Genomic DNA, 21,193 nt, shown 5'->3' on the forward strand with positions numbered 1-21,193 from the left:
CGAAATATTAAAAGAAAGTCTTGAACTGCAGCCAAAATGAACACTGATGCAAAGCCAATGTTTTTGGTAAACGGAGTCTCACCTCTCCCTTTCTCTTCTGGGTGGACAGGGAGGATATGCAGGGAAATGGACATACAGGGAATGGTCAAAACACAACGCCATCAAAAACACACTGACTGTGGTTGTCTGGAAAAAGGCTTCGACACGTCATGTTGGTAATGAAGTGAAATTCCACTTGAATCTGAGGTTATTATTGTTCACCAACATTTTATAAAAATGTCTGTTTCAGATGTAGATTCTGTGATGAGTTTGCAAAATCCTGTGAACGGCTATTTCATTGGGCAAAAATTCTTTGGATGAAGACACTTGTAGTAGACATATATTAAAAAGAAAATGCATGGAATAAAGACAGATGTTCATATCATGATGTAGCAGGGTTGCATTTGCATCCGTTTGCTCCCGCTCTCAATTTTCCATTGAAAAAAATTGCATTCATTGTGTCTGAACACACATTTAGAAATCAACCAGCAAGTTTTGTTCTTCAATAGAAAACAACATTCTGGGAGACCTGAGTGCTTTTAGAATAAAATGCAATCATTAAAATGCAAATCCAAAGTACGCTGGAAGATTCACCTTCAAAAAACAGATAAAAAGAACAAAGATAAAACATGTTCAGCCTGGCTCAGCAGATTTACAATCTCAGTCTCACAATATTTACTGTGTATACTAACTTATATTCAAACCTTAGAGATTCAGAAAAAAAGAACAAGATAAAATCTCTGTGTTTCTCAGGATGAGCAGAGTTCAGTGCCGATGCTGAAGAAGCATCACATCCTGGTGCAGGCGGTGGAGGATTACGCCGACAAAATTCCATTTGGGCATCACTTTAGTTCAAAACTCCATTAACAAGGAGACATTATCTGTTTCTGGTATTTTGACCACGCCCTGTAAGACTTCATTATCTGTCTTTAATCTACTGATTATATTATGATCATGATTAAAATTATTTTTGACGATTTGAAGAACTGTGCTACGTGTTTTGTCATCTTTTATCAACCTCACACAAGCTTATTCTTCACCTTATTCCAGATTTTTCTCTGTGGGACTTTAACTCAATCTATAAATTATATTGCTTTATTTTCCGGATTAATTTCAGGGCGGAGGAACAGTGCAAAGTTAATGCAGCAGCAGTGCAGCATGCATGAGGAACAGAGCCTTTTACAGTCATTTCATTAACATGAGGGCAAGGCCCAGTTCACTTTCTATTCCATCAGTTAGAGAAGCAGGTTTTCTACTACGTTTATATGTAAGCTATAGATATATGTGAAAATCACAAACTGTGAAAGTGAATTTAAAGTAAACTGGGCCGAGTCCTGTTGCGGTTTATGTTGGCAATGAAGCTCACCTCTCCCTCTCTCTTCTGAATGTCGTCAGCTTTATCTCCAGCGTAGGCGGACTGCAGACGAACGGCGTCCTCCTGAAGCTGCCGAACCTGAAAAGCAAAGACGAGGATGAAGAGGTTCAGGTTGGACGAGAACACACAGAACAATTTAAACATCAGTATCAGAAGCAGACGGAAAACAAGAAAGCTTCAGTGTCACGAGCTGAGAAGTCAATGCTGAAAACGTCCAATAAAGTCGTATATTAAGATATCATTTCACATCATCCTCACATTATGTTTAATTGAGATTTTTTTTACACTAGGGGGGGGAAAAAACACCTATACTGGCTCAAAAATATGTCTTTAATTGAGAGTTTCCTCTCGTTATGCTCTAAATTATATTACAGCATCTTTTCTACTGTGACAAAAGTACAGACTTTGAATAACTGGAATCTTTTAAGTTGAATTTGTGGTCACATTCACTGATCTAGTTCACCCCAAAGGTGTTGGATGGGGTTGAGGTCTCGGGTCTGTGCAGACCCCTCAAGGTCTCCCACGTCAAACTGGGAAAACAGTTTATTTTTGGAACTAGCTTTGTGTAAGGGGACATTGAGATTCCTGTTTTTGGAACATAAAAGGAAAAACCTCCACTAAAGAGCAGCTAGCTCACTTAACAGCAGAAATATGGAGGAGCTTTGGTTGTTTGCTTTCATTTTTTATGCTTTGAATTTGAATGTCTTATGTCAAAAGCCAACTGAATGTGTTCCAGGTTTTTCGTGTCGCCTAGCAACAGCTCCAAGTCTTAAATATAGCTCCTGTACCTGTGTTCCCACTGCCTGGATGTCGTGTTCGAAGGTGGTGTGCATCCTCTGCAGTGTCTCCACCGTGTTCTGGTCACGGCCCAGCTCCTCCGGCAGCTTCTTGTGTTTGTCCAGGATGCGGTTGAGGATCTCCTTGGCGTCGTGGTAGAACTTGTGGAGTTCGAAGGAGGCGGCGAGGATCTGCGTCCGGGTGTCGATGAGCTCCAGCAGGTCGGCCCAGGCCTCGTTCAGGCCGTCCTTCCACTCCGCGATGGTGGCGGCGTCTCCGTGGCCGGTGTTGATCAGCTCGTCCGCCTGACGGTTGACGGTGTCCACGCGCTCCTGGCCGATGTTGCCGGTGTCGCGGGCGAATTCTCTGAAACGTTCCTGCAGCATCTGAAGAAGGACGAAAGTTAGGATTAAGAACAAAGAAATGTAACATCCTGTCTACAGTGGTAACACAGTGAAAGCAGCACATCAACAGCAACATTTCTGTTTGCATGTGATCCAGAAATATAATTTTTTTAACATAAACTATTTTGATGAGGATTCCTTGAAGTACAGATTTTAAATAATTTGAACACACACAATGTAACTTAATGGAACGTTTTACAGTGTAGAAATAAACTTGTCATTGCTCTCTGTTGGAGAAACTGTTCTAAATCACCTCAAACATATATTTAACTTTTATTGTTATGGTTGACATAAACACCAATAATAAAATGTCTGCCATAAAGTATTATCAGCTGCTTTAAGGGCCACTCATCCAACATTTATGTTTCCAAGTGCTATAAAACACAAATGACTTGTTTACAGTAAAGCAGATCGTCTTGTGCCTTTTTTCCTCAAGGTTTAAAAACACAACAAATAAAAGTGCAGTGTTGTCTATGCAAACAGTCATTTTCACCAAGAAATTTGAACAAGTGAATTTAAAATTTAATTTCAAACCGTTTTGTTAACAATAGCTGAAGAGACTAAAAAAATGAAAATAAATAAATCCTACTCTCTCATATTCCTAAACAAGAGGAGTTGATTCAACTCTTTGTTAGTGTACCGAATACATCTTCCTAAATGAATTACTGCGAAGCCAACCGACAGTGTTCAATAATCCCCAACACTAACCATGAGGGTGTGATGAAGTACGTGTTGTACTTACGGTGACGTGCTCGTAGTCCTGTCCCAGCTCGTGGGATCCGGCCACCACCTCCCTCTCAGCGATCCACTGCTCCAGGTCGTCCACCTCCCGGTTCAGCTGGAAGAGACGCAAGCGCTCGTCCAGCTTCCCCCGACGCTCCTCCGACAAGTCCTTGAGCCCGGCGTACAGTTTGTCCACCTGAGACTGACGCATGCCGATACGCTCACTGCACGACGAAGAGGAGGAGGACATGGAATCAGGGATTATGGTTCATTACCATTTTACTTCTTCCTCTTTTAAATCTCCTGTTGTTCCTCCTCGTTTAATTTCTTTGACTTCCACTCCTATTATGTTTCCTTTTTCCTTCATCTATATCTCCTTCTCTACATCCTTTTATTCCTTGTCTCCTTCCTCCTGTATTCTTAACATCATGACTCTAATTTGTTGTTTTTATTTTCAGTTTAGTCTATTTGTCTCTTCGTTGCTTCCCTCCTCATTTTCAAAATAAAAAAAAGCTTTCTAATTGAAGAAAAAGCTAAACCTTGCTCTTTGACCTTTGACCTGTGACCCCCACCACCCTCACCTGTCTGGATGCTCGACAGCCACCAGGCCCCGGCTGGTGCTGGACAGCTGGTGGACGGTGTCGGCGTAATCCTCCACCGCCTGCTCCAGGATGTGATGCTTCTTCAGCATCGCCACCGAACTCTGCTCGTCCTGAGAAACACACACAGATTTATCTTGTTATTTTGTTGTCAAGTTGAATTTGACGGAGGAAAAAAAAGGAGGGATGGAGAGAAAAAACAGAAGAGGAGATGCTCAAGAGGAATGAAAAAAAAGAAAAGGGAGAAAAATGAAAGCTGAGGGAATCAGATTTTAAAAAGAAATGTGATGTAAGAAGAATATTTAAAAAGGAGGGGGAGACCAATGATAAGTAAATGTTTTCACAAAATGACCCTTAAAACACAGACTCAAAGTCAGACTTAACTTATCAACTTTATAGATTAAACGTCAGCAGTTAGAGTGGACCGTTACAGACCGTTATTATTGAAACACAGCAGTAAGATGGTCTCTCAGGAATCAGTTTAACCTTTCTGAAAGCTAAAAGTTTAAGACAAACGCTGCAGTATACAACTGTAACACCAAAACTAAAAACCTCTCAGATCAAATTAAAACAAAACATAACTGAAATCATGTCTCGTATTCAGAGCGACCATCTTTTCCATAAGTTTAACTTTTTAATCAGAGTATCGAATGCGTACTGACCAGAAACAGCAGACAGTCTGACAGCAACAAACCAAACTAATAGAAATGTAATAAACTGAGGAAGTGATGGGTGAACGAAAACTAAAACGAAGAAACAGGAAGTTTTTAAGCCACAGAGCCGAGATCCTGAAAACAGACACGTGGCGTGCGATACTTAATACTTTTTATCTGTGTGAGTCAGTTTAACCCAAACCTCATCAGCTCTCAACAGAGACCAATGAGACTTCATTAGAGTTATTTAAGTGACGCTGTGACAATCATTGACATAAATCTGATGTAGTGAAACAAACATGTTAAGTTTGTCCCTGAGGGTGGCGCCAGAGGTAAGGTCAGGTTGTTACTTACAGTGAATATAAGGTGTTTATCTTTTGTACGGTGGCTGTTTTGGGACATTTTAGACTCATTGTCCCAGGTTTTTCTCATTTATTTTCTGTTCAAGAAAGTAAATATCTTGAAGGCAAAAGATAGAAGAAGGAATATAAAAATATAAAAACACCAAAGGTGGAATGTTACTAAGTACATTTACTCAAGTACTGTACTTAAGTACATATTTATGGTTCTACTTTTCTTGACTATTTTTTTTAATGCCAGCCTCCACTTGTACACCTTTACATCTCAGAGGGAAATATTGTACTTTTTACTGCACTACATTTTTCGGACGGCTCAAGTAAATTTACAAATGAAGACTTTTACATACAAAACATATGAAGAACTTGTAAAATTTGAGGTTTTGATAAAATTTAAATACATAATTTTGATAGTTGTTTAAGTCGTTCTTCATGTAAAAATAATAAATTGTTCCAGCTTCTCAAATGTGAAGATTTTTTTATTATTCCTTTAGATTATTTCAATTTAATTTGAATAATTTTGAGGTAGTTCTGCAAAATTACTATTTTAATTTGAATACATTTAGTACATTTGTATGATGATGTTTCAATACTTTTACTTAAGTAACATTTTTAATGCAGGACCTTTACTTTACTTACTTTTACTAACAGTATTTTTTTGTGGGGGATATTTTTGGCCTTCATTTGACAGAGACAGTGTAGAAGTACTTCCTCCACCACTGCACATACCCCTCCTACCGCTGACCCTCTGACCTCTGACCCCTGCCTCACCTTGGCCTTCTCCTCTGACATCATGTAGAGCTCCTGTTCGCTCATCCAGGCTTCGGCCTCGGCGGCGTCAAAGTAGTACTGCTGGGCCTCGTGGGCCTCGCTGAGGCGGGTGTGGCGCTTCTCCGTCTCCTTCCTGATCTGTTCCCATAGCGACTGGAGCCCGGTGAGGCGCTGGCGGATCAGCTCGGCCATCGGGTTGTTCTCCCTCAGGACGTGCTGGCTGCGCTCGAAGATGTCGTCGTAGCGCGGCTGATGGCCCTGGATCTCCTTCTGCAGGGTCTGGGAGGGTCAGAGGTCGAGTTAATGGTTATAGATTCAACATGTAAATGCGTTTTTAGTGGTCATTTACTTTCATATAAGCAGTGAAGGGGTTTGTTTGTGTACCTGGTTCTTCTTGATGAGCAGCTGTACGGTCTGCAGGTTGTGTCCGTGGTCGGTCGATGTGGCCAGAGCCATCCTCTCCTCAACCCACAGCTGGAGATGAGAAAGTATTTCACATTATACTACTAATACTACCATTATCACTACTAAAGTATAATTACTGCTATTGGTACTACTACTGCTACTGATGTTATTACAACTACTACTGCTGATAGGAACACTGTGACCCTTTTTCAGCTCTGACGCTTATTGTATTCGTATTCGTTTACTGCACTTATCCTATTCGTATTAGTTTGTAGCACTTATTGTATTCGTATTAGTCTGTTGCAATTATTGTTTTTGTAGTAATTTGTTTCTGCACTATACTTTTGCTCTGGTTTATGCTTTAAGATGTTTGTTTAAGAAAGGAGATGCACTTATGACTTCTGGTGACTAGTAGTTCTCTTGATGAATACACTTATTGTAAGTCGCTTTGGATGAAAGCGTCTGCTAAATGACTGTAATGTAATGTAATGAGAAGAAATGTTACTTTATTACTACTACTACTACTACTACTACCACGAGTACTACTGCTACTAGTGATACTACTAATGCTACTATGTGTAGTACTACTGCTGTTACTACTAATACAACTATCACTGCTACTATTAATGCACCTAACGCCACTAATACTATTGGTAATACTACTGCCACTGTACTAGTAACTATTAATGCCACAACCACTACTACTGTTTGTGCTATTACTATTAGCTATTAACTATTACTGCCATTATTAATGCACTTAATGTTGACACAAATACTGCTAGTACTGCTACAATTACTGCTGCTGCTAATGCTACTGGTACTACAAATTCTATTGATGCTACTACTATGACTACTACCATTGCTACTGCAGCAAGTTGTAGCATTACTACTGATTCTCGTGATACTAACTCCGTGGTCATTCTTGCTGTAGTATAACTTTAACTGCTGCCACCAGTACTACTACCACTCTTATTACTTATTCCCACAACCTCAACTACTACTACAGCTGCTGCTACCAGTATTACCACGACTGCTGCAGCCAATCCTTCTGGTGCTCCTGCTACAACTACTCTTAATACTGCTCCTAATACTACCACCTCTAATGCTACTAATGATGGTATTAATACTGCTGCTGCTGCTACTGTGACAACTTCTACTGCTGCGACATTTACCACTACTATTAGTGATATTTCCTGCTGTAATAGATGATACAGTACTACTTTTACTTACCTCTTTTGGTGATACTTCTGAGATAATACTACTACTACTACCACCACTACCGCCGCTACATAACAGCACTATTTATTTATAACACTTCTAATACCAGTTTCATTTGTTGATAAAAGAAAGACATTTCTGCAAAACATGCAGATGATGTACATTATACATCAGATCCTACTCAGCAGTAAACACACCTAACGTCCTGTATCAGAGGGGTTAAAGGTCAGCTCCACTCTTCCTCTACTTACGATCTCGTCCTCCACGTCCCGGTTGAACTGGTGGATCTCTCGAGACGCCATGAGGTTGTCCCGTCTGTTCTTCAGCGGGTCCTGGAGGGATTGGAACTTCTTCTCCACGCCGATCCTCTGGCCGTCCACCTCCTCGGAGCCTTTCCCCTCCTGACTGAGGGCCTGCGACTGGCTCTGCAGCTCCCCCACCTCCTTCTGACGCACCTCCACCTGGCTCTCCAGGATCTGCGGGAGGACGGTTAACAGACAAGTTATATTTTTTTTAAAAACACAGAAATAAGGACTGAAAAAGGTTACTCAAAGTCCATTAACAAGCTATTTCCAGAGCTTTCAACCATGACTCACAATCTTCCTCATTTGACGGAGGTTTGCTCTTTTGTCAGATATCGGCTGAACAAACTCAAGCTTTTGAAGAAGACTGTGAGATGCAGCTGAAAGCTCAGGGAAAAAGCTAGCAAGTGGATATTGAGTTAAGATTTTCTTCAGAAAATTAGTCAAATTACATAATGAAATAAAAATAAATTAAAACATGTTGATGTTCAGATGAGGAGAAAAAGGATATCAATAATAACAATGATACACAATGATATTAAAACACACAAAATAAATCTATATAAAATTACACATTTGGTCCCCATTGAAAAAAATTCAAGTACATAGGGAGAAAAATAAAAGCTTTTACAAAGATGCTTCAGAGGCCTCGTCTCATCTTCTCCTCCATTCAGTAAAAAATCTGTGTTAACCTCCGAAAACTGACTCAAAAACATTTCACTGATACGAAAATCAAAATCAAAGTGATGATCATCTTCCAGCAGCCAGACGGTGAACTAACAGTCTGAAACGGCTTCACAGAAGACAAAACAAAACAAAAAAACGGTGGATTCTGGGATAAAATGAGAGCAGAGATGAAGACGAGGAGAGGAATCCTTTCTCTCTCCGTCTCACTGTACAACAGATCAAACACTCTGCTACTGATCTCCCTCTAACACTTCATCTCACACACGCACGCACACACGCTGAAAATAAACTGCAGCACGGATCTTAAGAGAAGACCGATGATAAGAGAATTAAAGCTGCTCTAATAGACGGAAAATACCAACATCATCCTTCAGAAGGCTTCACTCTCTCTCAGCTCTGTCTCTGTTACTGGTGGAGACACACACACACACACACGCACGCACGCACGCACACACACACACACACACACACACGCACACACGCACGCACGCACGCACTGAAAATTTTTCAGACTCAGTGTGAGCTCGTAACACATCAAATGAAATGTTACATAACTGCTGTGTGAGTGGAGCATGTGAGAGAGAGAGAGAGAGTGAGTGTGTGTGTGTGTGATTGCACGGCTAAGACTTTGTGGATATGAAAGTGTGTGTGTGTGTGTGTGTGTGTGTGTGTGTGTGTGTGTGTGTGTGTGTGTGTGTGTGTGTGTGTGTGTGTGTGTGTGATTGTGTGTGAGATTATGTAAAGGCGGGTTAGACTCACTCTCCTATCATTACAGTAAAAATCGAGAAATTACTGAAGAGCTTCCCCTTTAGGAATTTAAGAGCTTTGGGTCACAAAAAACGATTAATTTCCAAATTGTTAAATTATTTTGCAAAAATAAGTGCAGGAATGCATTCAGATATTATCAATCACTGTCCCTTTCAATATTAAAACAATCTATTTGGGAGCACAGTTATGTGCCTAGGTTGAGGGTCTTATCTAACATATCAGACACGTTATGTGATCTCTGAATCTCATTTGGGGCTTAAAATGGAGGAAGATCCGTCTGACAGGCTGATTTCTGTGATGAAGACTTAGAGTCTGCAGCCATGCAAACTGCTTTGTGATGCTGTAATGACACCAGCATGCTAACATGATGATGTTTAGCATCTATTATGTTTTAAATCTTAATTTAGCGTGTTAGCATGCTCTCAGTATTTCTTCCACCACTGTTGATTTGTGTAACTCAAACAGCTGAAGGCTCATATCATCTCCAGCTTTACTATGGAAGTATTTTCTACTCAAAACAAGGTGGATTTTGTTCTCCATCTCTTAGAATGAAGTCAGACCAGCATGGGCAGGAAGGCTACCTGTGTTTCTTTTTTTTTTAATGTACATACAGTAAGTGCCTGGCTGTATTGTATTAAAAAATAAATAAAATAAAAGACATGCATTTCCTTGAAGCCAAAGATGTTTGGAATCACTGAATAAAAAAGGTAATAAAGCTTTTTTGTAAAACTTTTTCAAAGAAAGATGAAGGACAAAACAGGAATGATAAACTTCGTAAAAATCCAGTCCAAAGTACCAACTCATTTACATTCAGTGTCTAGTGTTTTGTTGGTGAAAAATATATTTTATGGTAAAAAAACAAAACTGTTAAGTGGAAGAGAAACTGTCAAACTGAGAGGCTTTACAGGAAGTTTAGTCAAACTGACACAGGAACAGCTTCTGTGCAGTAGAAACTAGAAAGACAACAAATGGAGCAAAAACATCCTCGCCATCCGCTTGTCAGTCTTTATGTTAACGTTAAAACATGTGCTCCTCACCTGCTGTTTCTTCAGCAGGATGTTGACGGAGGTGAGGTCTTTGCCGTAGTCGTCGGACTGCAGCTGTCCGTCCAGGCCGGCCAGCCACTTGTCGAGGTCGGCGCAGCTCTGGGTGAACAGCTCCGCCTTGTTGGCGTCGAACAGACACTTGGCCTTCGTCTGGGTGGTCGACTCGAGGTCCTCCCACATCGTCTTCAGGGACGCCAGCTTCTCCTTCACCATGGCCTCCGTCTCCGGCTTCTCAGCCATCAGCGTCTTCCCGTCCTGAAAGATAAAGACAGTACGGGGTTTTAATAGTCCGCTATGATGAGCTGAAGAAAGAATCATTCGTCATTACAGACTCAAGCTGTGAGGACAGGCTTTGATCAAAAACACTAAACTTCATTTTAAATTCAAGTGAAGGTCTCAAAGTTTCAAAATATACCAAATATGACAACTCTAATAGACAAATATTGATGTACAAAGACATGTAGAATTTTACTTTTTATATATTGGTGAATCCATAAAGAAAAACCTTTCTGGATTTTGAAAATTATTTGTTTTTTTTTTTTTTTTTTTACTTTAAAGCAGCTCAAAAGGAAATTTACGGGATTTATTGAGATTAAACTGCTACAACAAATGTAAGTGCAGAATGTTTTGCTTGACTGTGTTGTTTGTAGGAAGATTATCAATATACATCATATTTATATTGTAATAAAGTCATTGTAAATCAATAGCTCATGTCAAATGACACCTTCGATAAGTAGCGGTTTAACCAGTGTCGTTGTTGAGCCTGATTAATCTGAGAATAAATGTACTGCAAATGCGCCCCCTCCATCTTTTTTCCTCCCCTCCTCCCCTCCCACCGTGTCGATCTTGTCCAGCCACTCCTTGTTGGACTGCAGCTCGGCCATGAAGGCCTGGTGTTTGAGCCACTTGCTGTGGAGGTTCCTGGCCTCGTCGTACGACATGTCCTGAGCCGTCAGCATCTTCTCATTGATCCACAGCGACAGCTGAAGACACACAGACGGCAAATTATCTCCGGGACTCTCCAAATGAGTTACTGCAGGTTTTCTGTATTGATTTAATATAAAATATTTAATATAAATGTCTGGTTTACCTCCTGGCAGTCCTGCAGGAACTTCTGCAGGTCTCGGTTGTCCTTCAGCCTCGACACCAGGTCGCTGGCAGCCGCTCGGTTCTTCTTGTGTCTGTAAACAATAATCAGTATTTTAATAATATATACACAAGTCTTGTTATTTTTCTGCATCTACCTACACACAATTTTACCTGTAAGTTTAGAACATTTTCAGACTTCCAGATAACATGAAAGCTACTTTTTAAGCCTGAGTCACCAGTCTGATGCAGGCAGGGTTGGAGTGCCTTGCTCAAAGGCAGGTAGAGTGTTAATAATTTAGTTTCATCTGGTAATTTAACTCTCCATCCTGATTTTGTAGCCTTTAAATATTTGTCAAATTTATTTGATATTTTAAATATCCTTTACATTGCTGCGGCTAACAATTGTCTCTATTAAACATTTATAATTAAAAAATCTAAATGAATTATAAATGACCACCATGAGTTATCAGAATATAAACTAATGCCCTAAAAGAGGTAAAAACAAACAAACAAACAAACATAAAACTCAAAGCCTGTGATGTGAAATTCAGAAAATAAATAATAATAATTAAAAGAAAAGTTTCACATTTGAGAAGGTTAGAGAAGTAAATGTTTTGTAACTTGATGAAAATTAAAATGATCATTTACAAATTGTCTCCCAATCACTCAATTAAACGTCAGTAATTAGCAAAAAATCCTCCAGAAACACAAACAGAATCTCGGTCACCTCTGGTCGATGGAGTCCACCTTCTCCTGGATGCGCTCTGCGTTGATGTTGCCGTCGGTTACCAGGCGGCGTCCGGTGTCGACCACGCCGCTGATCTTCTCCTCGTTGGCGTCCATGGTGGTCATGAAGTCCTCCTGCTTCTTGATGGCGGCCTCGGCTCCCTCCAGAGTGGTGGGCATCTCGGTGTGAGCCAGTACGTACTCCTGAGAGACAATGACGCAGAGACAAGGAAACTTTTTATGATTTATGAACAACAATCACAGTGAATTCTTTCTTGTCAGGCTCCAACAATACTTCTACATCATTTAGATACATGAGAATCTAGGACATGACACTTAAAAACGTGCAGAAGTAAAACATATATAGGAATATTGTTGTGTCTGAACTGTTGGTCGGACAAAACATAATATTTAATGGCACAGTGGACATATTACTTCTCTTCTTGTTTCCCAACTTTTCTCTTTAAGGTCAGAGGCTGCCATCAAGTGGAAGAAGTTCTTCATGATAGCAAAATGCTGAGATGATTTGAAGTATTCTGTCTTTAAATTTGTACTAAGATAAAAAGAGTCTTTTTACTGATATACAGGACTATCTTTCCCCAGGTCTATCTCTCTCTCTCTCTATATATATATAGATGTAAACAGGAAGAAAGATTAAGTAGAAAACAGAAAATAGAAGAGAAGACGTTAAAGTGCAATAAATAAGTTCAGCCACCCGATGGCTCCTCTTGTTTCATCTGGTGAAATGATGACGGAGTCAAAATGTCCCTGCTAAATATTTGGATTTTTCAACTAAGAAGAAATTTGCAGAAATATCTTTCAATAATTTGTGAGTATGTATGCGTTTAAATAAAGGTATTTTTCTTCAGAATATGTGTTCTGTTAATCAGTAAAACTTTTCAAAACATTGTTATTTAAACAGTCTAAACATGTTCCTGCAATGCTGACTTCTACCACTTGTTGGCAGCCTCTGACCTTCTGAAAGAGAAGATCAGGTTCTCTCGGGGGCATTAAGTAATCTGGAATATGTCCACTGTGACTTTAAATATCATGTTTTGTCCGACAAACCGTTCAATCACAAAGATTATCCATTACGTCAGAAAGAAAAGCAGGACATCCTTCTTGATTAATTCTGTTTGTCAATTAATCAACTAATTGTTCCAGTTGTTGTCTTCTATCCATTTCTTTAACCGTAAATCCTGTACAAGGTCAGGTGACGTTGGCGCCAATCCCAGCATGCACTGTGTGTGTGTGTGTGTGTGTGTGTGTGTGTGTGTGTGTGTGTGTGTGTGTGTGTGTGTGTGTGTGTGTGTGTGAGTGAGAGAGGGAGAGATCTGGTCCAACAGACATGAGACCGGACTGGACGGACGCCCAGTCAGGGATTTATCTTCTAATCACAGTGTGTGTGTGTGTGTGTGTGTGTGTGTGTGTGTGTGTGTGTGTGTGTGTGTGTGTGTGTGTGTGTGTGTGTGTGTGTGTGTCAGTGTGAGAACAGTTCACTCTGGGGTCAGATCACATGATGAGGTGCAGGTGTGATGACATCACAGGTCTACCTGGTTGTTGAGGAAGGCCTCGGCCTGCTTGGTGTCCCTGACGAACAGCTGGTACGCGTGGGACTGGGACAGCAGGTTCTGCCGGTTCTCCCACATCTTGTGCAGCTCGTTCCAGCCGGTGTCAAGCGCCTGCAGCCGTTGCCGTAGGAACATGTACTGCGCGTCTGTCTGGCCCTGCGTCACCATCTCGCCCATGTCCCGCATCTTCTGGTAGTCCTCCTCGTAGTTGCGGATCTCGTTCTTGATGTTCTCGTGCTGGGCCAGCAGCTTCTCGGCCTCGGCCAGCGTGTTGGGCATGTCCTCGGAGGCGATGGCCGTCTGAGTCCGCGACAGCCACGACTGGAAGTCGTCCAGGTCGCGCAGGAACTGCTGCAGCTTGCTGGCCTCGCCGAGGGACTCCTCACGGTTCTTCATGGTGTCCTAGAAACAGAAAATCGAAGCGGGTCAGATATTCAGAGAGATGCTGAGTCCGCGTATGTGGAACCCTTTGTTAGGAGATGACCTAAAACTGATTTCTCGGTGCTCCTGATCTTATACTTTGACAGACACTCTCATACCTTCATCTCGTCCCAGACGCCGGTGATGCCGGCCAGACGTCCCTTGATGGCCTCAGACTGCTCCGGGTGTTCTGTGGCCAGGCGGTCCGCCTCTTTCCCCAGATCGCCCAGTTTGTCCTCGATGGCGGCCAGGTCCCGTTCCATCCCCGTCAGCTTCCTCTGCAGAGCCATGACGCCGGCCAGGTCGTTACCGAGCTCCTGGGTCGACTCGATCACCTGCAGGAGGACAGAGATGAGTTAGTTAAAAGTTTAATTAACGTAAATAAGTCACTGTAGAGCAGCAAATTAATAAGAGCCATGCTGAAGGAGACATTCTGAGTATTAATACTCAGAACAAGTATTAATAGTGCGACACAACACAGTAGATATCGAGGGATTGTATCACTCCTGTCATCATTCTTTTCTCTTACTTCTGTTTTGGGGAGTAATAATGCTCTATGTTTAGGAAGTATAGTTCCCATAATGCTTTGGAGATGTTAACAGGAAGAATAACGCTTCTTAAGCCTATGTATTTGATTATAATTTGGCGAACTGCAGAATTACCTCTTAGCATTTCCTGTCTGCAGCCTACTTATTAACCCACACACAACTTTCACCGAATTCCTTTGATTCTGAAGAAAATGTAAAAACGTGATGATTCTCAGGAAAGTTCTGCAGTAAGGAGCGTATTTTTTTCTGTGACTTCCAAGCAAGTTTATGGACGATTAGTAGTGTGGAGATAATGGAGATGACATAAGTCACACTGAATCCAAAAATATGTGTATCATCTACGTGTGTGCTCAGAGTTATGACTTTGAGAAGGAGTGTGATTTTTGACGCACATTGCTGCAATCTGTGACTAAGTAATTTATTGGCTCGATGACCTGTGTGCCAACTGCTGACCGTGTTGGTGAACAATACAATAACTAACTTCCTGTTGTGTTTTTAGAGCACCTACATGCACTGATCCCTCTCACCTCACACAGTGTCTTTGCTGCATGTCTCTCTCCAGCTCAACTCACAGTATGAAAACCTCGGCTGTGGAGGATAAAAGTGCTGTAGGAGCAGAAAGTTCTTTGTTCTGTGGGTACCTTGGTCTTCTCTTTGATCCAGGACTTGGTCTCGTTACACTCCAGGTGGTAGTTCTGGACTCCCAGCGCCGAGCTCAGACTGTCTTTCTTCTGGTCCACCAGATCTCTGAACTGACTCCACCTGGACAGACAGACAGGGACACGATCAGCATAAAAAAAAACAACACCAGGTACCTGCCAGGTGGGTTCCCTGGTTAATAAATCTTTAATTACTTTATCTAAATGAATCAAATCTCACAATATCACAATATTTTTACCTCTTCAGCTCAGTCACAGTCTATTTCAAATTAGTTAATTTACCTTATTTATCTTAGATTATTCAGTTTATTAAAAGCTTATATAACAGTTCAAACTTTAGTTTAATAACCTTTGTAATCAAAGTTAAGATATTCGTTTATCTTTTGTCTTTCCCTTTACATGCATTTTCAATTAAGCAACTTGTTTAATCCTTGTTTTGTTGCATGTTTTATCCCAATGAAGTTACTTTTCCGAGTAATACTAAATCCCAGTATTGTTGATTTCTGTTAAATTCCCTTTTTAATCCCAATTAGGAGAGCTGCTTAACACCAATTCATTACCTTTTTATGTTTGATCACATATTGTCTGTTAAATCCCAGTTGCAGTCTGTTTTTAATAACATTTTAATTTTAATTTATTTCCCTTTTTATTCAAAATGTAGTTTTACCCTAGTTAAATAGTTGTTTAGTTTTCCCTTTAATTCCGGTTTATTTACCGCTATAATCTCAAACATTGGTTAAAGACCTCCTAATCCCAGTATATGAGCTGGTTTAATCCCAGTTAGATTACCTGGTGTTGAGTTTGTCCTGCTGGGTTTTAATCTCCTTCTCACTGGGATGTCCGCAGTGGATCAGTTGCCTAGCAACCTGGTTCACCACGGCAACCCGGGACGCCTGGTTGTTCATCTCCGGCTCCAGACTCTCAAACCTGCACAGAGAGACAATGTGTTACATGAAATGACATCAACATTTAAAATTTAATTTAAATAATCGAAACTTTTTAATGTTTAATTAAGTGAAGTAAACTATTTAAAAGACCTAGAGCTTGTGAGTGTGTCTTTTACTAGAAGCGTTGTTTATGTTTTTCTAAATATTTTTTGAGCTTTTTTGCTTTGATATAAAGTGGTATTATGTCTGTATTAAACTAAATTAAACTAAAATCATCTGATCGGTTGAGCTCTTGTTGAAAAGCAACAATCTTTATGAATATATTAAAAATGTTCGACAGGTTTCATGACGCTATTGATAGGAAAAAAAAAATATGTGAGGTAAGGGTGAAGCATTTTCAGCTGAAAGCCACTGCTGTTCATTAACACACACCCACCCACATCGAGTTATCCAGCATCTGGGAAAGGATCCATGTGAATCTTTGTGGTCAAACAAAATGGAGAGACAAGTGGCTGAAAACCAGATTCAGAAGCTTCTGTGAACGAACTGTGTAACCGCAGTCTAGAACACACACACACACACACCCCCACACCCCCCCGCTGGTTCCCACAGTCTCACTGTCTCTCTCTGCTGCAGCATTTACACAAAAAAACAGCTCAAACTGGATTTAAGTACAAACAAATTATTTGTTTTTAATTCCTTCTAATAAATTTACCAAATCCACCATCAGTGCTCAGATTGATTTGTTCCTCTAAGGTAGAAAGGACAACTTGAAAACATTCATCGGCTGTGGTTACAAGTGGAACTGACACTATTAGTCAATTAATCACTGAGACTGATTGAGATTCACGAGATAGTGATGGACATTTTTCACTATTTTCTGACATTTTACAGGCAAAACGTCATTCTTTAAAGGATGCTTCGATTGGAAAAATCTGTTGGGGGAAAAATTAAGTTTCCTTTTGTCTGGCAGGTTTTTGTTTGTTGTTTTTTTGTCTTCTTGCATTGATTTTTTGATCACTTAGTTTGTAAACTCAATGCTTTTTGGGTTGAATCCAAATGTGTTGTGTGAGTAATGTTTTATGACAAAATGCACTCAAGTTAGGGAGGTTGAACCACTCGAGGTCAGCCAAAACAATATTTTCATGGGGTGTAAAGTTACTCTTTAAGGTTGAATTTTCTTGATTGACAGCTGTCTCAGCCCAAGTTTATTCTTTTGCCTTGTATTTAAAACATTTTTTTTTTTTTCATGTGTTCACTTTTCTATGTTTTTATCTGATTGTGAAGCTTTTTCTGTTTTGTTAAGTGTAACAAAAATAAAATATTATTATAATTATAACTATTAAAGATTGCAACAGGCAGTAAACCCAGACTTCTTGGTTCACAAACATTGCTTGTCAGAAACAATTTGTGTGGTGACCCTCACCGGTGCTGGACCACCTCCAGGTCCTCCAGTTTCTCGGGGATGTCCATGCTGTTGAGCCACTGCTCCTTCTCATCGATCCACACCTCGCAGGCGCTGGCCTCGGTCAGCATCTTGTAGAGAGCCAGAGCGTCCTGCAGCGCCTGCTTCCGGAGCCGCGTCAGCTCCACCACCTCCTTATAACGCTCCTCGATGCCAGCCAGACGTGTCTGGACCTGCAAAACACAACACCATCAGTGATGGAGAAATCTCTCTTCCATGTTCTTATTGAAGTCTCTACAGAGGTCGGTGTTGTGTTTGATGTGTCAGTCGGAGCTTCACCTCCTCAGAGTTTGCCTTCTCGGGCGGCAGCGTGCGTGACTGTTCATGCAGAGCCTCGATGACGGGCCGGTAGCTTCCGATCTCCTCGGCCACGTCCTTGTGTTTCTTCACCAGAGCCTGAGTGGAGAACTCGTCGTGACCGACGTCCACGCTGGAGACGATCCGCAGCACGTCCAGCATCCAGGTGTCGATGTCGTCAGCATCGGCCTGCAGGGAGAAAATCAAATGTTTAATATAATGAAACACATTATGTATTTTCAACATAATTAAAAAAAAATTCCGGGTGTCAGAATAATTATTTAATTTCATGGATTTGTTTTTGTTGCCTGAGCAGAACATGAATACATGTTTTTTTCACCGTTTTCACAGGGGACAATTTTGTTCATTTTTTTAAAAATATATACTTTTTAAGGAAACAGCTGCAAATATTACTGTCTTTCTGGCAGCTAGATAACTATAAAGAGCTTAATAGTATAAGGTGGAAGAGACACCGGAACAGCAAATGAAAAGCAAATTTGTGCTTTCAAATCCAATCAGAATTCCTACGAGAAACTATGAAAATGTGCGCTGCAAAACAGTTTTCTTACCTGGAACTGGTGCTGGTTGCAGGCCTCCTGCAGACGAGCTTTACGGACGGCAGAGAGACGCTCTAGAGCCGCCCACTGCTCCTACAGAGAGAGGAGCAGGAAGGAAAGGAAGGAGGGAAGGTGTTAGGAAGGGATGAAGTAGTAATGTTTGAGGAAGGACTTGTATACACTTTTTCCCCCATTGAAACAAACATTCAAACCCTAAAAAAAAAAAAGTTGATGGTAAAGTATATTCTAAACTTAATTCTATTTTCATTAATCAAGTATGGCATGTTTGAGCATTTTCTTGCAACCACAAACCAAAGAGAAAGCTGGATATGCCTGACAAGAGCCAATTCCTCAGTTTCAAAATAAAAGCTGATGATCAGATTTCCATAAAAATTGAAAGTCAAACATGTAACAGGTTGCAAAACAAGTCAACATCCCTAAAATACCAAGGACAAGATCGTATAATGGTAGCTGGTGTTCTTGATTTTTGTACAACTAGCCTACTAGTCATTTAAATCTAAAGTCCTCTAAATACTTTATTTTAAAGGCAAATAAATACCTTTTAAAAGCTTGAAAATTAAATATTGGAGACATTCTTTGTTTTTTTTCTTCAAACCCTAAAAAAGTCTGAGTATTAAGTTTCTTTTGAGAGCAGAAACTCCGGTGCAGCGTACCTGGATGTCCTGGATGCGCTCTTTGATCTTGTCGGCTCCAAAGTGGTCGTTGGCCACCAGCTCCTCGCCCTGTTTGATGGTCTGCTGCAGGTGGGCTGCTCGGCCCGTCATCTCGTCCTCGAAGGCTTTGTGCTGACTCAGCAACCTCAATGCTCCCGTCAGATCCTTCCCATAATCCTCTGAGGACAGGATCTGCTCCTTCTCCCTGATCCAGCCCTCCTACAGACCGCAGACACATTCAGGCTTCAGTTATGTCGCCTCAGAACGAACTCTGGTTTTTAATTGTGATGAAGCCGATTGTGCTGTGGTTAAAGGTTCTCAGTTACATCATAACATTTGGTTATTTTGGTTCAGCACCTTAGAACTGAGTGAAGTGATTAAAACAAAAGGTGGGCAGCAAAACGTAAAGCAACTTAAAGCAACAAAAAACAAACAGACACTGATCATTTTCACTAAACTGTCGGGTAAACTTTTAATACTTATAATGAGAGTAATAATAAAAACCTCTTCGGCCATTTCCCAAAAGAACTTCCAGAGGCGGCGGGACTCCTCGAGGCGAGCTCGCCGTTCAGCCGCCAGCTGACTCAGCTCCTGGTAGCAGAAATCCATGTGAGCGACCCGATCCCTGATGATCTGAGGATCACAGGGCTTATAGCCTGAGGAGGGGGAGAGGAGATATTATCACGATGCTCAACTATTTCTGTCTGAAAGAACAACAACTAAGAGCAAAATAGAGAGATAATAAATCTAAAATGTCCTCTATCTATCTATCTATCTATCTATCTATCTATCTATCTATCTATCTATCTATCTATCTATCTCACCCTCCATGTCATCGGCGAACTTCTGAGCGTTGCGGTTGACGTTTCGGACTCGGTCGGCCTGGATGCTGATGTCGGCCTCCACCAGAGTGTGTTTCTGCAGCAGGTCCTCCACACCCAGCAGGTGTTTCCCATAATCCTGAGAGAGCAGCATCATCTGCAGGGAGAGAGAGAGTGAGGGAGGCCGGGGGTCAAAGGTCAAAGCATCCTCTAATGATTGAGACATGCAGGATTTTAATGCCAATAAATGAGTAGAACACTGATTCTGATTCTTAGGTGCTTTTCACCAAAAAATTGCTGGATGTTTAATGTTCATCAAAACTCATTCCTGCATCTTTTTTTCCCCCTCTTCCTCAACAAAACTAAATGTGAAACAGAAAGAAGATTTAAAAATCTGTCTCTTTAAAACACAGATGAATCAGATATTGACTAACCCAAAACAAAAACTTTAAAATTCAGAGAATAAAGACCTATTTTACCAATTTAAATTAAAAAAAATCAACTCATATCAGGAAACATCTAATCAAAGAATAAACAAACAAGACTAATATTTCCACATTTGATTGGTCCCCGGCCTCCATACCTTCATCTCGTCCATCCAGTCCATGATGTAGAGCATCTCCTGGAAGACTTTCTGCAGGCCAAGGTTCATCTCCAGTCTCTGCCGGCGGGCCTTCAGCAGCTCCAGCAGGTACTCCCACAGCCGGATCACGTTGTCCTTCCTGGCCGTGATGCGTTTGATGTCATGGTAGTTCTCAGACTCCATCTCCCTCGCCACGGAAAGCACCGCCTGCACCAGAGAAAGAGGGAGGATGAATGGACTAAAAAAGACCGATCTTGCCTCGTTTTGGGTTCCTACACAACTAAACATGTTGGAAAACGGATATTAATGTTTATAAAACAGTGAAATTTTAATTAAAATACAAACCACAAACATGAACTTTTTTAATACTCAAAATGTAAGTGATATGCAAACTTTTCAACCTAAAAACTTATAAAAGTAAGACATAATTAATGTAACTGAGGCCACTCTGATAAAACCATTAGAAATGCCTGATTAAAATGTAACAAACGATACATCATATAATTACTATTTATTCCAACCTGAAATGGTTTGTTCCATTTGAAAAAGACTAGCTAAAGAGTTAAACACAATAACATAATAAGAAAGGAATTAAAATGGGTATTCTAGGCTTATTTCAAACTGATTTGGTGTTTAAAACTGTGATGAACTGACCTGAACTCGCTCCTCGTAGGCTGCAATGTCAGTTTCTATGGCTTCATGTTTCTTAGTAGCAGCTTCTACGGCCTGGAGGTCAAATCCAAAGTTATCCTGGAAGAGGACAGAGGAAAGGA

The 21,193-nt window shown here is 40.8% G+C and overlaps 1 protein-coding gene across 2 annotated transcripts in view; it reads right to left on the reverse strand.

Moving 5' to 3' along the window:
• Positions 1–21,193, reverse strand: part of LOC129092668 (spectrin beta chain, non-erythrocytic 1-like) — a 118,857-nt gene that overhangs the window by 16,446 nt on the left and 81,218 nt on the right. For both annotated transcript variants that reach the window (XM_054600684.1, XM_054600683.1), the window contains 23 exons: positions 21,075–21,170; positions 20,421–20,627; positions 19,841–19,994; positions 19,521–19,672; positions 19,017–19,235; positions 18,355–18,435; positions 17,768–17,974; positions 17,450–17,661; positions 15,926–16,063; positions 15,119–15,239; positions 14,049–14,264; positions 13,492–13,911; positions 11,940–12,142; positions 11,214–11,304; positions 10,960–11,106; positions 10,115–10,378; positions 7,572–7,796; positions 6,082–6,171; positions 5,698–5,976; positions 3,900–4,030; positions 3,338–3,542; positions 2,203–2,577; positions 1,406–1,492 (listed from right to left, as the gene is read on the reverse strand). In XM_054600684.1, the coding sequence (XP_054456659.1) occupies positions 1,406–1,492; positions 2,203–2,577; positions 3,338–3,542; positions 3,900–4,030; positions 5,698–5,976; positions 6,082–6,171; positions 7,572–7,796; positions 10,115–10,378; positions 10,960–11,106; positions 11,214–11,304; positions 11,940–12,142; positions 13,492–13,911; positions 14,049–14,264; positions 15,119–15,239; positions 15,926–16,063; positions 17,450–17,661; positions 17,768–17,974; positions 18,355–18,435; positions 19,017–19,235; positions 19,521–19,672; positions 19,841–19,994; positions 20,421–20,627; positions 21,075–21,170 (4,320 nt within the window). The remainder of the gene's footprint in view (positions 1–1,405; positions 1,493–2,202; positions 2,578–3,337; positions 3,543–3,899; positions 4,031–5,697; positions 5,977–6,081; positions 6,172–7,571; positions 7,797–10,114; positions 10,379–10,959; positions 11,107–11,213; positions 11,305–11,939; positions 12,143–13,491; positions 13,912–14,048; positions 14,265–15,118; positions 15,240–15,925; positions 16,064–17,449; positions 17,662–17,767; positions 17,975–18,354; positions 18,436–19,016; positions 19,236–19,520; positions 19,673–19,840; positions 19,995–20,420; positions 20,628–21,074; positions 21,171–21,193) is intronic.

This window comes from Anoplopoma fimbria, chromosome 6 (genome assembly GCF_027596085.1).
Source record: "Anoplopoma fimbria isolate UVic2021 breed Golden Eagle Sablefish chromosome 6, Afim_UVic_2022, whole genome shotgun sequence".
Taxonomy (NCBI): domain Eukaryota; kingdom Metazoa; phylum Chordata; class Actinopteri; order Perciformes; family Anoplopomatidae; genus Anoplopoma; species Anoplopoma fimbria.